Source organism: Martes martes (assembly GCF_963455335.1).
Source record: "Martes martes genome assembly, chromosome: 9".
Taxonomy (NCBI): Eukaryota; Metazoa; Chordata; class Mammalia; order Carnivora; family Mustelidae; genus Martes; species Martes martes.
The window spans coordinates 100,093,993-100,118,237 of NC_137896.1; the positions used below are offsets into that span (position 1 = coordinate 100,093,993).

A 24,245-nucleotide genomic window follows, 5' to 3' on the forward strand; every position below is an offset into this window, starting at 1 on the left:
CAACAATGCTCTTTTCTTAACCTGAAAGCAGGAATGGAGAAACAGGACTTCTTCAAACAATGAAAACAAACCAACCCTACATTTAGATCATTTTATTTGAATGGTTGGAAGAGTGACTATAAATATTCTGTCCATCCATCCACCTAAATAAATGTTGATTATCCACATAAGACAAAAATGTTCAGGGATTATAAGCATCCCTTAATTCCATTATCATTCTGTGAATAAACTAGCCAGATAAATGCAATCGTGAAACTATATCCTGTCAGTATGTCTGTTCTTCTCAAGTTGACTTATAGATTCAAAGCAATCCCAATCGAAATCACAGCAAGTTAGTTTGTGGGTATTGACAAGTGAATTCTAAAATTTTTATGAAGAGGCAAAAGACCCAGAATAGCCAACACAATACTGAAGAACAAAGTTGAGGGACTGATGCTATCTGACTTCAAGACTTACTATAAAGGTACAGCAATTAAGACAGGGTGGTATTGGTGAAAGGAGGCAGACACATCAATGGAAAAGAACCGAGAGCCTGAAACAGGCCCACATAAGTACAGTCAACTGATCTTTTGATCTTGGAAAAGGAGTAAGGACAATACAATGCAGCAAAGATGGTCTTTTCAGAAAATCATGCTGGAACTGGACATCTCACATACAAAAAAAAAAAAAAGAATATACGCACAGACCTTACACACTTCACAAGAATTAAATCAAAATGGGTCAAAACCTAAATGTAAAACACAAAATTCCCCGAAGAGAACATAGGAGAAAATCTAGGTAACCATGGGTATGACCATGACTTAAGATCTAACACCAAAGGCATGATCATGAAAGAAATCATTAGGAAGCTTGACTTCATTTAAATTTGAAACTGCTCTGTGAAAGACAATATGAAGGAGTGAGAAGACAAGCCACAGGTGGGAGAAAATATTCATAATAAAAGACACATGTGAGAAAGGAGTGTTACCAAAGTATGCAAAGAACTCTTCAAACTCAACAATAAGAAAATGAACCACCCAATTAAAAATGGGCAAAAGAAAAAAAAAATGGGCAAAAGGCCTAAACACCTCACCAGAAAAGATACACAGATGACCAAAAAAAGCATATGAAAAAATGTTCCGGCATCATAATTTGCATAGGGAATTGCAAATTAAAACAACAGTGAGATACTACTACATACCTGTTAGAATGGTCAAAATCCAAAACACTGATAACATCAACTACTCCGGAGGATGTGAGGATTAGGAACTGAGTCATGGCTGGTGGGAAAGCAAAACGGTACAGCCACTTTGGAAGCCAGTTTGGCAGTTTCTTAGAAAAGAAAACAGTCTTACCAGTGATCCAGCAACTGTGCTCCTTGGTATTTACCCAAATGAGCTGAACAGCAGCAGCAACAGCAGAGAAAAGCGATTAGAGAATGAGAACCCTGCTTTCACAGCTGTCTGTTCTGGGTCCAGCTTGCACTGGGAAGGAGGGCAAGGAGAACTACATACACACACCTGTCAGGACACAGTACACACATCCAGCCAACAGGACAAGGAGTCACCCTTCTCGAGGATCCTTTTGGTTAAACAGATGACAGAAAGCAGAAGTGTGGCTCCCACACCACATCTGTGAAGGCTGGGGAACAGCATCCTCGGAGCAGAAGCCTCTTGTGCTGAGTTCCCACATCCCGTACGACTGGCTGTAGCACCTCCTCTCTTTCCAAGGTCAACATATAATTTGAGACTGCAAACACCTTGAAAATTGACTGCACATGACAATCTACGATGAGACCAAGTGTTAAAGCAGAAATTTATTAAAATCCACTTTATATAGTGTTTTAGGGACAAAAAAAGATAGAGTTCTCAACATTCAGGCAATCAACTCTAATTTCAGAAGTGCTTCTGGAGAGACAGATGCCTTTGCCCTTTCCTCCAAAAGAAACTTCTGTCTATATTCCTGAAGATGATGCACTGCGAGAAGACCGATTCCTTTGCCCCCCACAAAAGATACTTCTATGTATACCCCTGAAAATGATGCATTTATAACCCCGCCTCTCAAGGACAAACCCGTTGAGATCCCAAAACCTCGGCAAAGATGAAGAGATATGAGCAGAGAACCTTCTCAGAACGCAGTGCTCGTTCAGAGGTGTAGTGCAAGAGACACATAAAATGGTGGCCGCTTCAGAGGAGTGTGCCGGCTCCTGGCAGGCGGGCAGGGAAGGAGCGCGAGGGCCCGGCAGGGCGGCCCCTAGCTGCGGAGTGTGGCCAGCCGGGACTGCATGGCCTCCAGAGCCTCTTCCTCCTCCTCGTCTTCTGATGCTGCCATGGCTCCTGGAGGTTCTGGCTCCGGAAGGGCATCGGTCACTTTACTAGGTGCTTTGCCCAAGGCCCCTGAAGAGAAATAGCAAATCAATTAGCCAAGTATCCTTTTAAAGTGGTCCCTCATCCTCTCCGCCTTTCATGGCTGGACGAGGCCAACAAGAAACAGAAAAGGGGCAATGAACGAGCTGTTTGCATGGGGTTTTGCTCACTATGACAAACATGCAAACACCAGCTTGTCAGGAGACCAAGGTTACAATAACTGAGGATTCTGAGTTTTAGAATTTTGGTTCTGACACTCTTGGTTTAAAATCCTAAACACCAAATACTTACTTTTCAAGATTCATGAAGATGTTAAATGTCTCTCAGTAAAGCTAAATGGTTTCTAAACCTCCACAAAAATGTTTTCCTGGAGCAACTAGTCTTTCTCCCAACAATTTCAAAAAGAAAGAAATAATTTTAAAACATAAAAATTAAATGTCACCAATTTTTTATTAAACCTAAGTCCCAAAATCCAGAAGTAAAAATGAAGTTTAAAGCCTCATTAACAATCTTTCGGAGATAACTACTATTTTTGTTTATTCCCTTTCCAGACTTCTTCTATAGGCCTGTTTTTCACACCAGAGTATGTGTTATAATAAACAAGACTTTTCTCACACATTTTACTGTGAACATCTTTCCATGTCAATGAATATATTTCTGCATTACCACAGCTATAAAGTATTCCATTCAAACAGATACAATACAGTTTAACCAATACTCTATTATTAGGCACTTAACTGGTTTCAAAGTTTTCAGTATGATAAATAATGCTCCTACAGACGTCCTTGAATTTAAATCTTTCATTCACATCCTTAATTATAGAATAAACTCTTGGAAATCAATTTGTTAGGTCCAGGGCTTTTGACAGCTACTGCCAATCTGCTTTCAAGAAAGTCTTACCAACTTAAGCTCCCAATGGCAGTGTTGTGAGAGCACCGATTCTCCTTACCATTTGAAAACTCTAGGAATTTTTAAAAAATCTTGGCGTTTTTAAAAAGATGCTTATGGATATTGTGCTGCTTTTTCAAATACTAATTTTATAATCTAAAAAGTGTAGAAATAAGAGTCCTAAAGAAAAAGCTACTAGATAACTTAGTGACTGCAGGGAGAATGACCACAGGAGGAGGGGAGAAAGAGGAAGAGTCTCGAGGGTATACCTGCTGTGATTTCAAAAAGAATTTTGTCAATTTCCATTTCTGCTGCTTCTTCCATTTCTTCCTGATCATCCATGCTTTCAAAAGTATCCTCTAACATTTCTTCTATGATACCAGCCTAAAGACAGAAAAAAATCACATCATTTCCCTCAACAGGTGAATCTGGTCCCCAGGGACACCTCTGTGGGTCCAGTTCCACCCAAGCTCTAGTGTCTTCAAGTCTAGACCACCCTTCTGAGGGCTAACACCTAGACAGATGGCCACAGGAAAAAAACGATACTCTCTCCCTCTCTGAAAAAAGGCAAAGGCCACAGGGAAACTGTTCTCCATATTCAGCACCAGGGCTGGGAGCACCAGGGGGGCCTCTCTTAGCAGGGCCTCATAGTAACCCAGACTGTAATTAGACAGGCTTGGGAAGAACCTGCTGAAAATGAGTGTGCTCTGAGCTCTCTTAGGAAGCATGTGCCCTGGTGCGCCTGGGTGGCTCAGCTGGTTAAGCGTCTGCCTTGGGCTCAAGTCCTGATCCCAGGGTCCTGAGATTGAGTCCGGCACTGGGCTCTCCGCTCACTTGGGAGCCTGCTTCTCCCTCTCCCTCTTCATCTGCCACTGCCCCTGCTTATGCTCTCCCTCACTCTCTCTCTCTAGAAAAACAAAAGAAAATGGAGTGGAGTCTTCCTAGACTCTATGATAACAAGTACTAAGAGTAGATTGGGGTTCCATGGAACCCTGAAAAGGCCTGAAGAGTACTTCAGCGTGTCTAGGTTACAGCTGCTGGTACAGGGCCAGTCCAAGGGGAGTCTGGCAAGGATCAATCAGTTCACCAAAGACTGACTCCATTCCTGAGAGAATCAATAAGACGAGGTTTCTGGACCCAACAAGGTCACTCCCAGACTCTACGGGAAGCCTCGTGTCTGGCAGCCTGAAGTCAGTCACTCAGCCTCCTATGTTCTCGAGGTAGCACGGCGCCACCACCAGGCAAAAGAAAACTATTCTCGAGCACTGCCCAACACAAAATGGACCCATAGCCTTCCTTGCTGAGCAGTGTCCTCGGCTCCCAAGTGAGACCCTACTGTTTTTTGTTTGGTTTTGAAGCAAAAGGTCCTAAGAGCACCCTCTAATGAAAGAGGCCCCTGGTATCCCCGGGCAGAAGAGATAGGAAGGAATGAGAAGCGGAAGGAAAGTATGGGTTCAGGCTTCTGAGAAGCGGCCAGACAGAAAAATCCTAATTCCTTTGCCACTTGCAAGAGCTGAGCCCCTTTGCTTTGTACCTTGATCCAGAGACTCAAGGAGCAGAGGGTCCCTTGCGGCACCTCTGGCCCTGGCTCCCCCGCACTGGCAGGGCACTGTGCTCATGGACCGTGCCGATGGCAGCAGATGTGAAGCAAGCCCTTTCTCTTGCCTTTCTGCTGCCAGACCATTCTTACTGACATGAATCAGACTAATAACCATGTTCTACCCATTCTCAGATCCTTTCCTCCCAACCTAAATGAACAAATCAACAAATGCACAGGTGGAGCCCTGTGACCTGAAGGAATGGATGTCAGCTTGGTGTTGGAGGCTACCATGCAGGAGGTTCTGGACGTGCTCTGTAACCGGCTGACAGAGCCTAATGGAGTCCTGAGTGTAACAGCCTTCCACATCCCGGAGGCAGATGTCATTCAGTCATTTATTCACTTATTCTATCTGCAACCATTCGTCAAATGCCTGCTCTGTGCCACATAATGGGCCAGGGTCTGGGAACAAACGGGATGACTAACATCACGTCCCTGCCCTCAAGGAGCTGGGCCCCTACCAGAGGCTTCAGTTCGTACTTGAGGATGGAGTCTGGAATGGGTCTCACATGCAGGTCTTCCTCCCAATCTGTATTACTTTCAGCATTCAGAAACCATTGTGGAGGGCGCCTGGGTGTCTCAGTCGTTAAGTGTCTGCCTTCAGCTCAGGCTCAGGTAATGATCCCAAGGTCCTGAGATCGAGCCCCACATCGGGCTTCCTGCTCAACGGGAGGCCTGCTTCTCCCTCTACCATCCCCACCGTTTTGTTCCCTCTCTCACCGTGTTATCTATCTCTCTCAAATAAATAAATAAAATCTTAAAAAAAAAAAAAAAAAAGGAAGAAACCATTGTGGAAAAGACCTCGGATTCTAAAGGGGCTTCCCCTCAGATCCTGGTGGCTATGTAAGTTAGAACAAGTGGACTGAAGTCATTCTAAGACTTCTCTGTAGAACTTTTTATCCAGTTCTACATGGACAGTCATCACAACTTGGGAAAAAAGACCCACACACCACTTTGAAAGGACACACACTCCTGACCCCATTTCCTCCTCCCTACTACTGCCCAAGCACTTCTGGTTCCAAAGAGCTGGGTTCTGGGCATTATTATATGTTGTCATTCCATCAATTTTCTCCCATTCCTCTCTCCCACGCCCTAGAGCTCCGCACAGATTTCAAGTTCATAAATGAAATTCCCAAGCAAGAAGAAAAGAAATTTTTCTACATAAGCTAATATATAAGAATCTGAGGTATCGACCGTTGGTGCTCAGGTCACAAGTCCAAAGTGAGAAACACATCTGTCTGAGGAACTTACCATCACCACTTGTGACACAGCTCAGGCGATAAGGTCAGACGTGTGTGCTCCAACCCCAGATCTGTCACTTACTACCAAAGTCACTTAGGTAAATTACCTGGCAATCTGAAGACTTGATTTCCTCCTGTGTAAAATGGGGTAAAAAAAAAATAGCTTCCTCACAGGGTCACTAGGAGGACTCTCTAGGACCACATGTGTGATACACCACTGGCTGGCAGGGGGCTCAGTAACAATGTTCTCCTGAGCCTTGTCCCTGTCTGAAGGCCAAGCGTAGAAGTCCTTTTTAGGCCTTGATCCTGGGACACTGGCAATCTAACCCAGCCTCTGCCATGGTCAATTCAAACAGTTTCAACCAGCGTTAAGAGCTGCTCCTCTGTCTTCAAAATCCTTTCTGTCTGGCAACAGTGGTCTATCCATTCCTGCCCACTCCTGGCCCTAGCCCCCTACCATCCGCTGGGAGTGACTGCTAGGAATGGGATGCAGGAGTGGCCCCAGTCACCTTCATCATCTCTTTGGATAGCTCCCTCATGGTGGCCTGGATTTCTGGGATCTTCACGAGACTCTGCATGGCCTTCATCACTTCTGTGCTCTTCTGCAGGGAACCAGCCACTCGCAAAACCGCTGGGGGAAAAGTAACAGGATTGTTTAACAAATGTGACACAGGACTGGTACAAAGAGTAACAGTTATAAGGTATTCTAATAGAACAGCAACAGGTAGACTCCCAAAGCTATTTATGAACCTACAGACCACATTACTCTGCTAGCTGACCAAGAGACTGACTTTTCCGAATTGTATGTGACTTTGGCTACAACAGGTACACATTCTCTGAGCATGCACGCAGACTAGAGAGTGGCCTGAAGGCATGCATCTGATCTTTAAGGAAGAAGTCAGCTAGGAATGACTGTTGACACCCAAGACAAGTCACCTACAGGAGGAACAGCCACACTGAAAAATTCAACGCTTTAGGCTACCCAACCGGTGCTCCTCATACACCAGCCAATGGAAGCAGCTGCTCTGAGACCCGTCACTGGTCCTCAGGAAAATCAGAGAAATACAGGACAAGATCCATAGTGAGTCTATGTGTCACAATACGGTGGTTACTGTTCCTTGTTAAGGAAACATTTTTGGTAGTCTGATCATATTCATTCTATATATTCTATCTAAGAAATCACAAACATAGCAGCCGATCATCCCTCTGCCCTGCCCCCCGGCCACACACACATCTGAAATGTGTCCAAATAGAGATTTCGCACCCCTCCAAATCTGTTCTGGACTTTCATGAGACTTAAAGTTCTGAGCTGTTCAACAACTGCTTTCACATCTAAGGGAAGAAAAGAGGCAAGGAAATGAGTGACTGGGGAAATGACTAACACACAATTTTGCGGTTCTTCTGAAGGAGCAAGGAAGCTTGCTAGTTGGAGAATACTTCATCCCCTTCACATGAGCATGAAGTAGTAAAATGCTGACCTTTTTATTGAGATTACAGCAGAAATATCAAGAATCTGAATGGCAGAAATAAGAAATTATATATGCCATTACAATGATACAAAAAAGTTCTAAAATATTAGTTACGATTCATTATTGTAAAAAGGTAAGTGATGGGAAGAAGGGCAGAAATGAAGCTGATTCCATACAGTTCTTTCTGAACTGTCATGTTTGATGTCCACACAGGCCCAAGTTTTATCCTAATCTGGATCCTGAGTCTATGCCAGAGAGTGTTCTTGAACATGACATGTGTTCAATATTTTATTGAGCTGAATTAGTAAAAACAAATAAAATGATGGGAAACAGAAGAAAAAAATGGTGTGACCAAAGTGTTAAAATACTAAAACATTAGTACTTTGAAAAAGGTATAAATTTCTGATTGTCAAAAAGGGGAAGAGTCAATATAGTGGGGACAAGAGGAAGCAAAAATAAACCTAGAAATAAAATTCCAAAAAATTTAATTTGATAATCAATCAGGATTACGGCAAGTGGATTTTTTAAAAGGCCAAAAATAAATGTATGTGCACTGTATAATGGAAACTCTAAGAAGATACATATACAGAGAAAAATAAAAGACTAGACTATGATGTAGTTTCTATGTTCCACAAGGAAAGAAGCATGTGAAGCAGATAAAAATTATAATAAAACTGGTCACCCCTACAAGAGAATGAGAAGACAAGCTACAAGCTGGAAGAAAGTATTTGCAAAAGGCTTATCTGAGAAAGGACTGTTATCCAAAGTATGCAAAGAACTCTTAAAACTCAATAATAAGAAAATGAACAACTCAATTAAAAATGGGGAAAGACCTAAACAGATACGTCACCAAGATCTACAGATGGCAAGGAGAAAAAAAAACAAAACAACAACAACAAAAAAACCCCCACCAAAACCCACGTGAAAATATAATCAACATGTCACTAAGGAACTGCAAATTAAAACAAAGAGATACCACACATGTACTGAAATTGTCAAAATCCAGAACATTAACAACACTCAATGCTGGCAAGGATGTTGAACTATAGGAACTCTACTTCATTTCTGGTGGGAATGCAAAATGGTAGTACGCCATTATGGAAGACAATCTGGCAATTTCTTACAAAACTAGACATATTCTTACTATATGATCCAGTAACTGTACTCCTTGGTATTTACTCAAATGAGCTGAAATGTAGGTCTACTACACCCACAGATTAGCAGCTTTCTTCCTAACTGCCAAAACTTAGAAGCAACCAAAATGTTGCTTGAAAGTTAGCAATACAAAAAAAAAAAAAAAAAAAGAACACTAACAGATAGTGTGGTACATACAGACATCAGAATATTCAGTACTAAAAAGAAATGAACTCCCAAGCCACTGACAAATGAAGGGGACTTACTTCCATGCATATTACTAAATGAAAGAAGCCAATCTAAAAGGCTTACACACTGTATGATTATAGCCATATGCCATTATGGAAAAGGGAAAAACTAGGGAGCAGTATAAAGACCAGTGGTTGCCAGGGGTTATGGGGGAGAAAGGGGTGAACAGGCAGAACACGGAAGATGTTTTGCTACATATATTTCACAAAAAAGGGTCTCTGGGGCACCTGGGTGGCTCAGTCAGTTAAGCCGCAAGGCATGGAGCCTGCTTAAGATTCTCTCTCCCCCTGCCCCCTCTACCCTCCGACCGCGCGCACATGCGCTCTTTCTCTAAAGAAAAAAACAAAACACTCCAAAAGGTTAAAACAACACAGAAAACATTAGTAAGTTAGCATTATAAAAACCAGCTGGCACTTAAAATTAGATCAAAGTCACACAGAAATAAGCATTTCCTGGTTACAGCTCTTTTTGCGAGCTCCTCCCCAGCCCACTGCCAGGCCTTCCTGTTGCTCTGCAGTGTTCCAGGCTCCTCCCGCTCTGGGGTCGCTGCGCATGCTCCTCCCTCAACATGCAGTGCAGGGCCTCGCGAGCAGCTCTCTAGAGTGGGGACAAGGACCATCAAATCTTCTCAATACGGTACCATTCTGGTAATACATGTTTGCCCAAGGGACATGATTGTTTTATCTGAAGTGGATTCACGATTTTATTCCAGTGCCTAACATTGTGCCTGATATGCTGACTCTCAAATATGTGTTGAAGAAAGCAACAAATGAACTCAGAAGACAAGGAAAACTATCATATTCAAATTTGACTTTAGGGGGTGTCTGGGTGGCTCAGTCGTTAAGCGTCTGCCTTCAGCTCAGGTCATGATCGCAGGGTCCTCAGATCGAGCCCCATATCGGGCTGCCTACTCAGCGAGGCACCTGCTTCTCCCTCTCCCACTCCTCCTGCTTGTGTTCCCTCTCTCTCTCTCTGTTAAATAAATAAAATCTTTTAAAAAATTGACTTTAAAAAATATTAAACATAGTCATGTCTTAATAGCAAACACACTGATAGTTAAATAAGACTCAAGTGCACCTACATATGACATATTTAAGTAAAAAATTTGGTTTTCCTTTCTTGTACTTATCATTAAAATTCTAGAACATTTTTTTACAGAAAATCAATTTCATACGGCAAAAGGGGAGGGACTAAAAGTAACTAGTTCTCCCCAAATTTTCAATTAGACATAGAATGGCTACATATTGGTGACAATAATAGACCAAATGATCTAAGAAATTAAAAACCCAGAAATAAACGTAAGAAACAAAAAAAGGCATTTAAAACCCAGAAACAGGCAGCCGCCACACGGAGCTGGCCCTCACTGGGACCCCAGCCGCCGTGCTCCTCCCCGCGGACCCCTGGGCTTCCGGTGCCGGTGCAGCGGCTGGTTCGCACTCGCGGGGCCGATCGCTGCGGTGCGGCCGGCGATGCTTCCAGTCGTTACCCGACGACCACCGTGTTCAAGCCGCCGTGGGGGGCACCCGGCTTCTGCGCGCCGCCTCGTCTCTGCGGCCCTGGGCAGCAGGGCCCTCGCTGGCTGCTCGTCGCCGGACCCCCCCTCGCAGAGCGTGTCGGTGTCAGGCTGGCACAGAGCAGCTCAGAAGATAGAGTAACAGTCCACTTTGTAAACCGTGCCAGCGAGACATTAACAGCCAAAGGGAAAGTTGGTGACTCTCTACTGGACGTGGTGAGGGAAAACAATCTAGATATTGATGGTTCTGGTGCATGTGAGGGAACCCTGGCTTGCTCCACCTGTCACCTCATCTTTGAAGAGCACATACTAGAGAAATTAGAAGCAGTCACTGATGAGGAGAATGGCATGCTCGATCTGGCGCGCAGATTAACAGATCTCGACTGGGCTGCCAAATCTATTTGACGAAGGCTATGGACAACAGAACAGTTGGAGTTCCTGATGCTGTGGCCGATGCCTGACAAGCCGTGGATGTGGGCAAGAACTGCTAAGCTAGAATAAACTGGAATATTTTCACAAAATTTTACCTATTTTTATAATTCTTATTTCTTAATGTAATTACATGAGAACATGGGTGAAGGGGTTTATTATTATGATTAGCTTTACCACTTTAATTGACCTTACAAAACTACTGCATTTTGTGTTCTAAAAGTATGCAAACTTTATTTTGGTCAACTTATTAAAAGCAAATCAAATATTAGAAAATACTTAATATTATAGAACCTTACATATTTTACCTTAGGTTTAACAACTTTAGCAAGATATTTTCTCCCAAACCTTATGCCTAATTACATGTAAATTAGGTTTAAAAAGGTATTATTTTTCCCTGTTAGATGTATGTGAAGGCAGAGATAAAAAATGGCTTGTCTAGAGCCATAGAACGAATTAGAAAATATGTTTTAGAACCCATATCTTCTTACTACAAGTTATGTGTTCAGACTGAAACTAGAGAAATTATGAGTATCTTATTAATAGCAATAATGGACAAAACTAATCGCTCAGTAAACTGTTAATTTCAAAGACTATTACTGCCCTCTCAATAAAGATTTCAAAATTTTGATCCAGTGCTGGGGGGGGGGGGGGTGTGGTCGGGACAGAAATAAACATAAAACACAACAACAACAAAAAGCATTTAACACCCAAGAATAAACATTAAAAATTTAAAGAATTTAAAGGGTTAACCTTTTAGCAGTTCACTGTGGAAATTTCCAACATACACAAAAGGAGAGAAGTGTCATTTCACCAAAGAGGAGATATGGCTGGCAAGTAAGCACACGAAAAAATGTTGCTACTCATCAGCCACAAGGGAAATGCAAAGTAAAACCATGATCAGCTCCACACACCCATCAGAATAGCCAAAATAAAAAATAGTGACACTACCAAATGTTGTGGAGGATGCAGAAAAACTGGATCACTCATACACTGGCATGTGGGAATTTAAAATGTACCACCACACGAGGTAACAGTCTGACAGTCCCTTATATACAACCACAATACCCAGCAATTGTTCATCTATTCAGAGAAAAGATGTATGTTCTTGCAAAAACCTGTATACTTGTAGAGCAGCTTTATTCAACATAGCTGATCGCTGGAAACAACCCAGAAGTCCTTCAACAGGTAAATGGTAAAACTGTGGCACATCCATACCACGGAATACTACTCAGCAATAAAAAAGGAAGGAACTGCTGATACATGCAAATCCTGGGTTAATTTCCAGAGAATAAAACTGAGTGGGGGAAAAAAAAAAGTCAATCCCAAGAGGTTACATACTGATTCCATTTATATAACATTCCTGAAATGACAAAATTTTAAAATGGAGAACAGATCAGTGGTTGCTGGAGATGGGCAGGGAGGTAGATGCCAGAGATAGGTGGGTAGGTATGGTTCTAAAAGGTCAATATGAGGAATCCTTGTAGAGATGGAAACTGAAAACATTCTTCAGCTTGACTATATCAATGCCAATATCCTGGTTGGGATATTGTACTATAATTTTGTAAGACGTTATCATTTGGGGAAAACTGGCAAAGAGTACACAGAATTTCCATGTATTACTTCTCATAACTGCATATATGTAAATCTATAGTTATGTCAAAATAAAAACCTTAACTAAAAATCTTCAGAAAACAATAAGGTAGGGGCGCCTGGGTGGCTCAGTGTTAAGCATCTGCCCTTGGCTGAGGGTCTTGAGATGGAGTCCCGCATCAGGCTCCCTGCTCAGTGGGGAGTCTGCTTCTCCCTCTCCCTCTATCCCTGCTCGTTCTCTCCCTCTCTTTCAAGTAAAACATTAAAAAGAATATATAAAAATAAAGCAGTAATGTATTCCCATGCCTGCCTGCTAAAAAAGATATACACACAAAAATACAAGTTCTGTTATGAATACTACTAAGACAATAACCAAAGACAGAAACAAAAGTAGCTAAATACAGGCTTCACTTCATAATCAGCAATGCAAAGACTAATGCAGATATCCTGAAAAGAATTTGACACCAGTAATAAAAACAACAAAAGCACAAAACGCTAGGTATTATGGGTTCTTGTGGAAATTACAGTTAAACTTAAAAAAACAGAAAAGGAAATTAAAGTAAGTATCAAAAATGGCAGGAACACCAAAATGCTGCAGTTCCTTGATATCGAGGGCCCAGGGGAGGAAGACACTCACCAACTGAACTGACAGTGGTTTTTAAAAGACAATTCAAACATGACAATCACAAACAGAATGAATATAATTTTGAGAAAATATGGAATCTTACAATATCTCACAATAACATGTGAAAGCGCAGAGAAGTGACAAAAACACTCAAGCCTCAAAAATAAGTATCTTTGGAGAGAATAAGATACTTCTTCCTTATAATAAGGTTCAGAAAAAGAGTTAAATGATTTACAAGAAACATCTGATACGTAAGAAATAAAGAACAGAAAGATAAAAATTAAAAAGGAGACAATAAACATCCTATAACATGGGGAACTTAACCAAAGGCCATAAAAGAGAATTATAGTCATTAAAAATTATTGGACATGCACATTTGGGAAACTTTCAAAATTTAAAATTAAGTTTATTTATAATTTATGTTACCACTTGAAAAAATAATTTGAAACAGTTTACTACAAAGACATTGCATTAGCAGGTATGATAAAATATAGAAGTGGGGCTCCTCAGTGGCTTAGTCCATTAAGCATCTGCTTTCGGCTCAGGTCCTGGGATCAAGCCCCACGTTGGGCTCCGGGCTCAGCAGGGAGTCTGCTTCCCCGTCTCCTCCCCACTTGTGCTCTCTCTTGGTACCCCTGTTGCTCTCTCTCTCTTTCTCAAAAAAGTAAATAAAATCTTTAAAAAAATAGATAGAAAAGCTAAAAAGGGTGAATTGATTCCACAAATGTAGGCCTAAGTTTCTCAACAACGGCACAATGAATGGTTTGGGCTGGACAGTTCTGCTGCGGGCGGCTGTTCTATGCATTCACAATGTTCAGCAGCATCCCCGGCTTCCACCCACGGCATGCCATTATCATTTCCCCCCGGCCCTCTCCAGTTGTGACAAGCAAAAATGTCTCCAAACACTGCCAAATGTCCCCTGAAGGGCATAACCGCCCTCTGCTTGGGATCACTGACTTGGACTGGTAGAGTTACTGTAACTGAGAATAAATTCACCTTTAGCATCTCAACAGCTGAGGCAAAGAGGTTAACAGTGTTCTGAGCCTCGGTAAGGACACTCAGTGGTCGCAGCATTCTGTTTCACTAGGGAAGATCATTTTTTTCCAGCACTGGGTTCTAACAGAAATTTCATACCCCAATCTTTACTGACTATACCAGTAACTGTATAGAAGTTTTAGGAATAGTCTTCATTTAGCTGTATCTTATCCACTAAAAAACAAGCAAAAGAATATTGTGTAAATACAGCTCAGGAAAGGCATTTCTGTGGGCAGCAAAGCTGAGAGGGGTGAAAATGTGGCTTTCTGATGATCCAGCTTGCTACAGATGGGACCTTAAAAATACGAGGACAACTATGTCATGTCACTCACTTGATGTCAATTACATGTTCTTGTACACTTACAGCTCCGTAAAAGTACTCCTATCAACTATAGCTAAAATTAAAAAGAAAACAAACAGAATCAATCAATTTGTTAGGGAGGTATTTTTTATCCTTTTAAAAACTTCTACTAATACTGTATTTTGTTTGTGCAAAAGAAAAATATTTCATTTGAAAAAGACCATTTGCTCTATAGATTTTGGATTTGTGAAAGTTTTAAAGGAAAACATTTAAAACCACTGAATAAACACATGGACAATACATAACACAGATACATATTTATTTTAGAAGACTATTATTGTTCAGCAAATCTTATAGAAATTGAGTTTTAATCTTGTATATGCTAGATCATATTAAACATTAAATGCCAAATAAAGGGAAAAGTCTATGTGTTCCTATGTGTTTATTTATGGGGTTAGACTTGGAGACGTGGGTAAGAAATATGTATGCAGGCATATCTCTTACAGTATTATTCATTATATGTAATACATATAATTTTATGTTTATGTACATAAGAACAGTATGTCCTTGTATTATGTGTCATTTATATATAAAATGACACACTACTAGAGTAAAGAAAACAAACTGCCTGAAAGTTCAAATGACACTGTAATAGTAGTTACTGGTGGAGAAGAGGGCTGAGGCCAAAACAAACGAATTGGTAAACACTTACTTTTTATTTTATATATTTATGTAGTACTTTTTTTTATACAGTAAGCCTGCATAACTTTTAAATTAATAATTTCTGATTGATCATCAGTTTAAATTTCACAAACACTGTGTTTCACCTCAAAGATCCATACTTGGCAAACTCGCTTTCAAGTGCTCCAATCAAAGCAAGAAAACAAACAAAACAGAGAGGCCACAGAAGGAAATCGGAACAGGTCCCTAGGTGGAGGGGCTGCCCTAGGCTGACCCTCTCTTTTCATTGCTTTTCTTGCTCCTCTGGTCACTCTGCCCCAACTACCCACGGGCTCAGAGCTCCCATTTCCACGATGGCTCAGCATCCAGGCCTGGCCCACCTTTACTCTGTGACAAAATATGCATAACATAAAACTTACTGTTTTCATCATCTTTAAGTGTCACATTCACACTATTGTGCAACCATCACCACCATCTCTGGATCTTTTTTCATGTTCCCAAACTGAAATTCTGTCTCCATTAAACTCTCAATGTCCCATATCCCCTCTCTCCAATGCCTGACAAACACCGCTGTACTTTCTATCTTTACAGATCTGACTGTTCTAGGTACCTCCTCCCGCAAGTGACATATAGTTGCTATCTATCCTTTGGTGACAGGCCTATTATACTTAGCATAATGCCTTCAGGGTTCATTCACAGTGTAACAGCACGTCAGTATTTCCTTCCTTTTTAACTGAAGGTTGAATGATATTCCGCTGTGTGTACACACATTTTGTTTATCCATTCATCCTTCAATGGACACTCAGATTACCTTAACCTTTTGCCTACTGTCAATAATGTGACTATGAACATGGATGTACAAATATCCGAGTCCCTGCTTTCAATTCTTTTAGGTGTATACCCAGAGCTGGAATTTCTGGATCATAAGGCAAATCTCTTTCCTGCCCCACCTTCGAACCTCTCTCTTAATTTACTTCCCTAATTAAAACATACTCATCATCTGTCTTATTCTGCAAGAAGCTGCTGTCAGAAAGCGATCACTTGGAAACCATCTAATCATGACAGTGTATTAATAGCTGACAAGGTTTAACGTATTACCCCTCCCAGGCACATCTGCATTTTAACCGAGGAACATCTTAAGGAAAATGACTTCATCAAATATTGGCTTTTCAAAGCAGCAGCAGGCAGAGGGTGGAAGGGGGGCGGACATCAAGGGCAAGACCCTAATATCTCAGGAACTCTCAGTACAGTATTTCTGATTTTCTCTTTTCTCATTCTAAAACGAAGACTCCTCCCTCCTGCCTTGTCCTTGATGCCACCTTCGGCTACCTTCTCTGCTGTATTTATTAATTTGCCAACAGGAACTTCCTACTACAGACGCTGGCAACAACCCTCCCTGGGAGTTCCTCCCACCAGGCACTGTGCTTAGGTGCTGGGAAGCAGGGGGATCCTGCTGGGGTCAGTCTGGACAGCCCCAAACAGAATCTCCGTTCTCTCTTTAGAGCCTCTTCCCTCCCCTTGGTTTCCAGTGTCTTTTAATGGCCCTGCATTCTTCCCAGGTTCAAGGGCTTAGAACATTTCCAGCTCATTTATACCTTCGCCACGGCCATTTATTCTGCATCCAGACTAGGACTTCCCAGCAGCCTCTCTTCACTGAGCCACTGACTGAGTGGCTCAGGCCACTCAGACTGAGCCACTCAGGCCCTGCCCACTGCGGCAGCTCCAGCCACCCCCCGCCACCATTCTGCCACCATTCCACGGGGCCAGATCCTTGCCGCACTGCCCTCTGTGCTCTCAGGGGGCCGCGGCACTCCACTGCCTATGAGATGAAGGACGGCTCCTCAGATTAACTTATAAAACTGACTCCAAGTTACCTTTGGAGCTTTACCTCCCACTGCCCCCCTTAATGTGCTCTCGTCAAACGGAATCAAGTGCTGTTTGCTGAATACAGCCTGAAACGTTCACCTGTGCCTCGGTACACCCTAACTGGTCAACACAGAGGACTCCGATTCTCCCCAAGATACTCTTCCTCTGAACTCCCCTTGCATATCACCTGTGCCATCACCACCACCCGTCTCAACTGGACCTTGCCTCTGAAACTTGCTCTCCTAACAGCTGTAAAAACCATCTTCACCTTCCTGCTCAGCCTCTCTGACCACCCCTCCCCCTTGCTCTCAGGTACCCCAACCTCCCAGAACTCCCCTCAGTGCTTTAAGTGCACAGTTCTTTTTGGCCCCGGGGCTTTCTGGCAGTCTGGTTGGACCCTTCCCCATCCCCCGCCACCCACTTCCTTCTTTAGTATCATCAGTCCCTGAAAGGAGCCATCCTTGATCGCAGTTCCCTTTTACAAGTCCCCTGGTGCTTACTGAGAATTTGCATGACATCTACTTACTTCTTAAATTTATTATTTATTATGTATTTTTATTTTTGTTAAATTTACCTGATTATTTTTTTTTCCACCCTATACTCTAGAGGGCAATGACTGTGCCTGTAATGTTGATTAATTCATCCCCTGTGCCCAGCAATATATCTGGCACATAATATGGGCTAAAAAAATGGATCAAATGCATTATCATTTTGTTCTCTGTAGCTTAGTCTATCTGCCTGAGAAGACCGGGGAAGGTCCTCACGCAGCCTACATTCAATCTAGCCTTCCCACCCTTTTCTCCCTCTCTTTCTTCCTTAAAAAAAAGAAGAAAAAGGGAAGAAGGGGGTGGTGGGAAGAAGCTCTGAGAAACACAGTTCAAGGAACACTAGAACATTTCAGAAAGAAAACTATCAGTATGGGGAACAAATTGTGTTCATGAAGTAAGAACAGGATGATTAAAAAAAAAATAGAGAACACTTTTCTGTAAATAAAATTAAAACACCCAAAATAAAGAATTCAAGAGAAGAAATGGAAAATAAAGTTGAGGAAATTTCTCAGAAAGGAAAACGCAGTGACAAAATTGATGACAGCTGATATTCTGAACCTACATATAAAGCAATCACCCCGCGCCAGGTGTTGAATAAGCCTCACACCCACCCTGTGAGGAAGGTGCTATTATGATTTTCAAAATGGAAAACAGGAAAGGTAAGAAATTTAAGAATCGGTCTGGGAAATCTGACAACTAAAATCTTTTGCTTCCAGAAAGAAACAGAAAATACAATGCAAGGAAATAATCACATGAACACATCCAAGAACTAAGAGAACAGGGAATAGAAGGGACAGAACCCCTGTCTTAGGAAGCCATGTGGAAATATTCCCAGATGAAAGTGTTCGAGGTCTTGGGCTCCCAGGGGAAAATGCAGGGAGGAGGTATGGGTGCAGCTGAGGTGCACCAGCCAAGATTTTTGTGCGGGCATGGCAAGTGTGACACACCCACAAAGACAGAAGTGGAGACGCCACCCATACACTAGGTGGCAAAGTCGGGCTTGCAGATAAAAATGTGCAAAGCAACACCTGGAGGAACGAGGTTAGGTGAGGTCATACGGGGACAGAGAACATGGAAAACAGCAGAGGATCTAGAACGGAGCTTTGGAGCACTTGGACATTTAAAGACCAAACAGGTATCTTACTTCTTGGTTGTGATAAAGCCACAAATAATATATATTTGAAACCAACAATAAAATATATTATTATGGGTGTATAAAGGATAACAGGCTTCTGACTGCTCTGCAGTACATACGAGAGCTTTCGTTATGCTCACTATTGAAAGAACATGCTACAGGAGAAGAGATTTTCATGCAGATTACTTGTGAGCTGTAACTGTCTGAAAAGGTTTTTAGGAATCAGTACACAGAAAGAAAAGGTGAAAAGAAGACTGTGATCAAGTATACTAGTTCCCCGAGAAATGTTATTTGCTATGAACAAGGTAATATTACTCAAAAATTACAAAGTCTGACAAAGACTGGTAAAGAGGTATGGAAAAAAGAACTCTCATCCACTGCTGGTGGGAATGTAAATTAGCAAAGCCTCTCTGGAGAGCAATTCTGCAATTCTACCAAAATTTAAACCCAGTTATTTTTAACCCAACAGTCCCATTTCTGAGTATATAACTTTCCTAAAGAAATCTTAATGCGTGTGTGAAAATGAAAAGACATTCACAGCAGCACTGTGAGTAAGAGCAAAAAATTAAAAACAGCCTAAATATGTCCATCAGTGGGAGAAGGAAAAAAACGTGATACATCCATCTGATGGAACACTACCCAGTAGTTTAAAAATACATCATTATTGGTATACTTCAAAAACACAATGATAAATGGGGAAAAAATGCAGAATGGCTCACACGGTATAATACCATTTCTACAAATTTTAAGATTCATGACAGTGGTTACCTGTGGGGAGGCTGAGAGAGAAGGGGCTGGAACTGGGAAGGCTTATTAAAGGAGCTTCAACTGTAGTAATATGGCTTCTTTTATAATATAAAACTGAAGCAAATATAACAAGTGTCAAATTTTATTAATTCTGGGTGATAGGAACCTAAGCATCTAGTATATTATCCAGTGAACTTTTATCTTTGCAACTGGGGAAATGAAAGAGGCTGTGCATATAGTGCTTTATTCGTGGGAGAAGCGGGGGAGCACAGTAAGCTGTATGTTTTCTAATGATGATTCAGTAAAGGACATACTGAAAAATTTTACAGTAAGTTCATCATGGTCAACTGAACAGTATGCTGCAGAAAGAACAGGATGTAAGTAAGAAATCCTTGCTGGCTGTGAAAGGCAAGAGTACACTTAAGCTTTCAAAATGACAGGTTATATTAGATTATTTCTTCCAGATACTCTCTCTCTCTCTCTGGTACTCTGGCTTCTTCAAAGGCATGTATCTAGATTATATATCTAGTATTTAAACAGCGTGTGCGTGTGTGTGTGTGTGCATGTGTGCGTGTGTATAAATGTGTGTATAATTACTTAGAGCTGAAATAATAGATTTTAAAGTGAAGAAGATGTGGTATGGTTGGTTTTTTTTTTCCTCCTTCCCAATCCATTATTACTATCTTCAGTATCTTCAGAAAGAAACTGATGATTTATTCATTACAAGGCATTTTTAACAACCATTTCTCAGTGTTAACATTGAACCCAAAGGAATACTTTCAGAACCAAATACAACCAAATTATGGATCAGGTACTCGTTTGGCACCAGCCCCTAATCTGAAACATTCAAGTCTCCTAGCTTTTGAATATGCCGTATCATCAATGTCGTATCTGACAGCTGACAATATTCCTTAGTGAAAAATTTCACAGTAATTTCTGAGTCAGTCTAAATATCTGAGAGTCACTTGCTGCCATTCTCAAGGAATGATACTTCTGAGTTAGGACTTTTTTTTTTTTCCTTTTAAAGATTTTATTTATTTATTTGACAGACAGAGATCACAAGTAGGTGGAGAGGCAGGCAGAGAGAGAGAGAGGAAGGGAAGCAGGCTCCCTGCTGAGCAGAGAGCCCGATGTGGGGCTTGATCCCAAGAGCCCGGGATCATGACCTGAGCTGAAGGCAGAGGCCTAACCCACTGAGCCACCCAGGTGCCCCCTGAGTTAGGACTTCTTAATTTAACAGAAATTAAGTAAAAAACCAGAAACCAACTGGATATAAAATTTAATCTATGACTCAAGCTGCCTCTGACCTGGAGACAGATACGGGTGAAAGATCACAACAGTATTATACTGGACAACAAAAGAAAACTCAATTATGTTTACTTTCTTTTAAATATTATAACATGTTTTTAAAATTAAACTGACAGTTCCCATATGTGCTGAACACCCATTACATAGTCTACAGATTCCTAAGATGTAAGGAAGCATTAGGTAAAGAGCCAGAGATAAGGCACAAAAGGAGGTGGGTGAAAGCTAAAGACAAACATGGACTATTTTAAAATTCTGGCTAGGGGGCGCCTGGGTGGCTTAGTAGGTTAAAGCCTTTGCCTTTGACTCAGGTGGTGATCTCAGGGTACTGGGATCGAGCCCCGCATCATCGGGCTCCCTGCTCAGTGGGGAGCCTGCTTCCCTCTCTCTCTCTCTGCCGGCCTCTCTGCCTACTTATGATCTCTGTCTGTCAAATAAATAAATAAATAAATCTTAAAAAAAAAAAAAATTCTGGCTCAGGTGGTCTACACCCAAACCAGGGAAATGCTCCTCTTCCTCCTCTAACGCACTTCTTACTCCCATAATTCAATGCTCAGGTCACTTTTATGACACTGTTCACACGAGGGAAAATATTCCAAGTAAAGCAGATTGATATGCATATCTTGCCATTATTGTAACAACACTGGCAAAGGAAAATGAAGCATAAAATGATAGTAATAATCATATTTTGCATTTGTGTTAACACTCCAAAGAAGACAATATAAAGAATAAAAACCAGAGCTGAGACTTCTTCCTACTGACGGCAAGCAGCCAGGACTGGTAACAAGAGCAAGAGCGTCCGCACTGATGAAGATGCTGTAAGGTAACTGCCCTCTTACCCAGCTGGTTCTTCATCCCCATGAGCACGGAGTTCATGTGTGCTTTGGAAGCATAGAGCTTGCTCACAGCCTTCCTTGACCTGATCATCTCCTTGGCTAGAACCACACAGACGTCCTTCTGACCCTTCTTGGCAGCATCTTTCACTGACCGTTTCACTTTTTCTTCTTCTCTTTGGATATCTAAATTTAGAACATAACACAAAATACCAAAAAATTAAAGGTAAGCCAGGAGATGTATTGGCACTCAAATCTGTTCTTAGGGTGATCGAAATGTGACTATCAAAAAGAAAATAGGGGCAGCTGGCTGGCTCAGTCTGTGAAGGTTGTGACTCTGGATCTCAGGGTTGTGAGGTTGAGCCCCACGTTGGGTGTAGAGATTTCTTAAAAATAAAATCTTAAAAAAGATTAAAGATAAAAGGAAAAGAGAAAGGAAGATATAAACAAAATTAAAATAATATAATAGACTTTCATTATTTCCAAAAACAGTATTAAAGTAACATAAAAGTAAATCCCAGTATAATTAGGCAAAATTTCAAAACTGCTCTGGCAAGGGCATTTGTTGGTATTGGTACTAAGGACCTTTAAAAATACTGTAAATGTATTCCAGAGCTTGCTCTAATAATCAGCAGTGCTCCCAGATTATGAGAGTATAATCGCTACATTCACTAATGATTTATAAAATCCTGCAACTTAAAGGAAAACCCAAACATATTAAAATTATCAAAACATTCCCTCCTCTCACCAGCCCCTGGTAACCATCCATCATTCTACTTTCTGCCTTTCTGAATGACTACTCTAGGTACCTTATATAATTAGAATCATAGATTATTTGTCTTTTTGTGACTAGCTTATTTCACCTGGCATAACATCCTTCAGGTTGATCCATATTATTACACGTATCAGATTTTCCTTTCTTTCTAAAACTGAATTGATACCCCATTGCACGTATATACCAAATAACCAAATTTTGTTTATTCATTCATCAACTGATATCTGGGTTGCTTTTAACTCCAAGCTATTGTGAATAATGATGCTATGAAGAGAAGTGTACGAATATCTCCTGGAGGCCCTTTCAAATCTTTTGTGTACATACCATGTTACCACAGATTGGGTGGTTTAAACAACATAAATTTACTTCTCACTGTTCTGGAGGCTGGAAGATCAAGGTGCCAACAACCAATCTGGTTCCTGCTGAGAACCTATTTTCTGGTTTGCAGATGGATACCTTCTTGCTGTAGCCTCACATGCCCAAGAGATACAAACACTCAGTTCACAGCATTCTACCTCTGCCCAAATTTATGCCCTTCTCACATGTAAAATGTATTCATTCCATCCCAACAACCTCAAAAGTGTTAACTCATTCCAGCATCAACTTCAACTTTTTTTTTTTTTTAAAGATTTTATTTATTTATTTGACACAAAGACATCACAAGTAGGCAGAGAGGCAGGCAGGGAGGGAGGAGGAAGCAGGCTTCCCACTGAGTAGAGAGCCAGATGTGGGACTTGATCCCAGGACCCTGAGACCATGACTTGAGCTGAAAGGCAGAGGCTTAATCCTCTGAGCCACCCAGGCGCCCTTCAAATTTTTTTTCAACTTTAACTTCTAAAGTCCAAAGTCTCATCTAAATATCATCTAAACCTTACACGTGAAACTAATGTAACATTGTATGTCCACTATACTAGAAAAATAATTAATAAATATCTAAATCAGATATGAGTAAGACTCAAGGTATGATTGATCCTGAGGCAAAATTCCTCTCCAGCCATGAACATGTCACTGGCATAGGATAAACATTTCCATTCCAAAAGGGAGAAATAGGAAAGAAGGAAGGGATGACAGTCCCCAGCAATTCCAAAACCTAACAGGGCAAACTCCACGAGGTCTTAAGACTTAAGAAGCCTCACTGATCCAGTGATCTGACTTCCAGTCCCACTGAGGTGGCAATATCACCCCCATGTTTTGGTGGGGCACCACCATGCTGTGGCTTTCTGTGGAGGACCCACCCAACCTGAGAATCTGCCAGGCAGGGGGTCACACCCTTAGGGCCCTGCCAGCAGTCCTTCTCTATGGCTTTGGCTGGAAGCAGACTGGATTACTAGAACCAAGATGGTAGCCCTGATGATCTCTGAATCAGCTTTTGGAACATTCTTTCCTTTCTTGAAAAACAGTGCATGTTCAAAGTCTAATGGTTTGTTTATTGTCTTGTCCTGAAGAATCTAAGTCTGACAGGCCTCCTTCATTCTGGACCTGTATCCATCTCTTTCCGTTCAAACTGTCAGTGATCCTGCTGGGGTCGCTGAAGTAGTCTACGCTTAACACACATTCTAATCTCCTTACCAAACAGTTGGTCAACCAAACCCTTGTTGTCTTCTTCCAAATACGCTTTCTCATTTTCTGCGATAGGTACAGATTGAAACTACGCCAAATCTTTAAGTTCTGGTTCCTTTTTGTTTAACAATTCCTTCTTTGAAACAATAAATGAATTCAGTAAACATTACAGGATATAATATGCAGAAATTGGTTGCATTTTTATACATTAATAACGAAGTGACAGGAAGAGAAAGTAAGAAAACAATTCCATTTACAACTGGACCATAAAGAATAAATACCTAGGAATAAACTTAACCAAGGAGGTAAAAGACCTATATTCTGAAAACTATAAAACACTGAAGAAATCAATGAAGATGACACAAACAAATGAAAA

At 41.3% G+C, this 24,245-nt stretch overlaps 1 protein-coding gene across 2 annotated transcripts in view; it reads right to left on the reverse strand.

The window, feature by feature from the left end:
- Positions 1-1,768: 1,768 nt before the first annotated feature.
- The window catches only part of LOC308349321 (E3 ubiquitin-protein ligase RNF103), a 110,188-nt gene continuing 87,711 nt past the window's right edge, over positions 1,769-24,245 (reverse strand). For both annotated transcript variants that reach the window (XM_080813950.1, XM_080813949.1), the window contains 4 exons: positions 21,541-21,720; positions 6,581-6,702; positions 3,503-3,617; positions 1,769-2,375 (listed from right to left, as the gene is read on the reverse strand). In XM_080813950.1, coding sequence (XP_080670076.1) covers positions 2,233-2,375; positions 3,503-3,617; positions 6,581-6,702; positions 21,541-21,720 — 560 coding nt within the window. In that variant the 3' untranslated portion in view covers positions 1,769-2,232. The remainder of the gene's footprint in view (positions 2,376-3,502; positions 3,618-6,580; positions 6,703-21,540; positions 21,721-24,245) is intronic.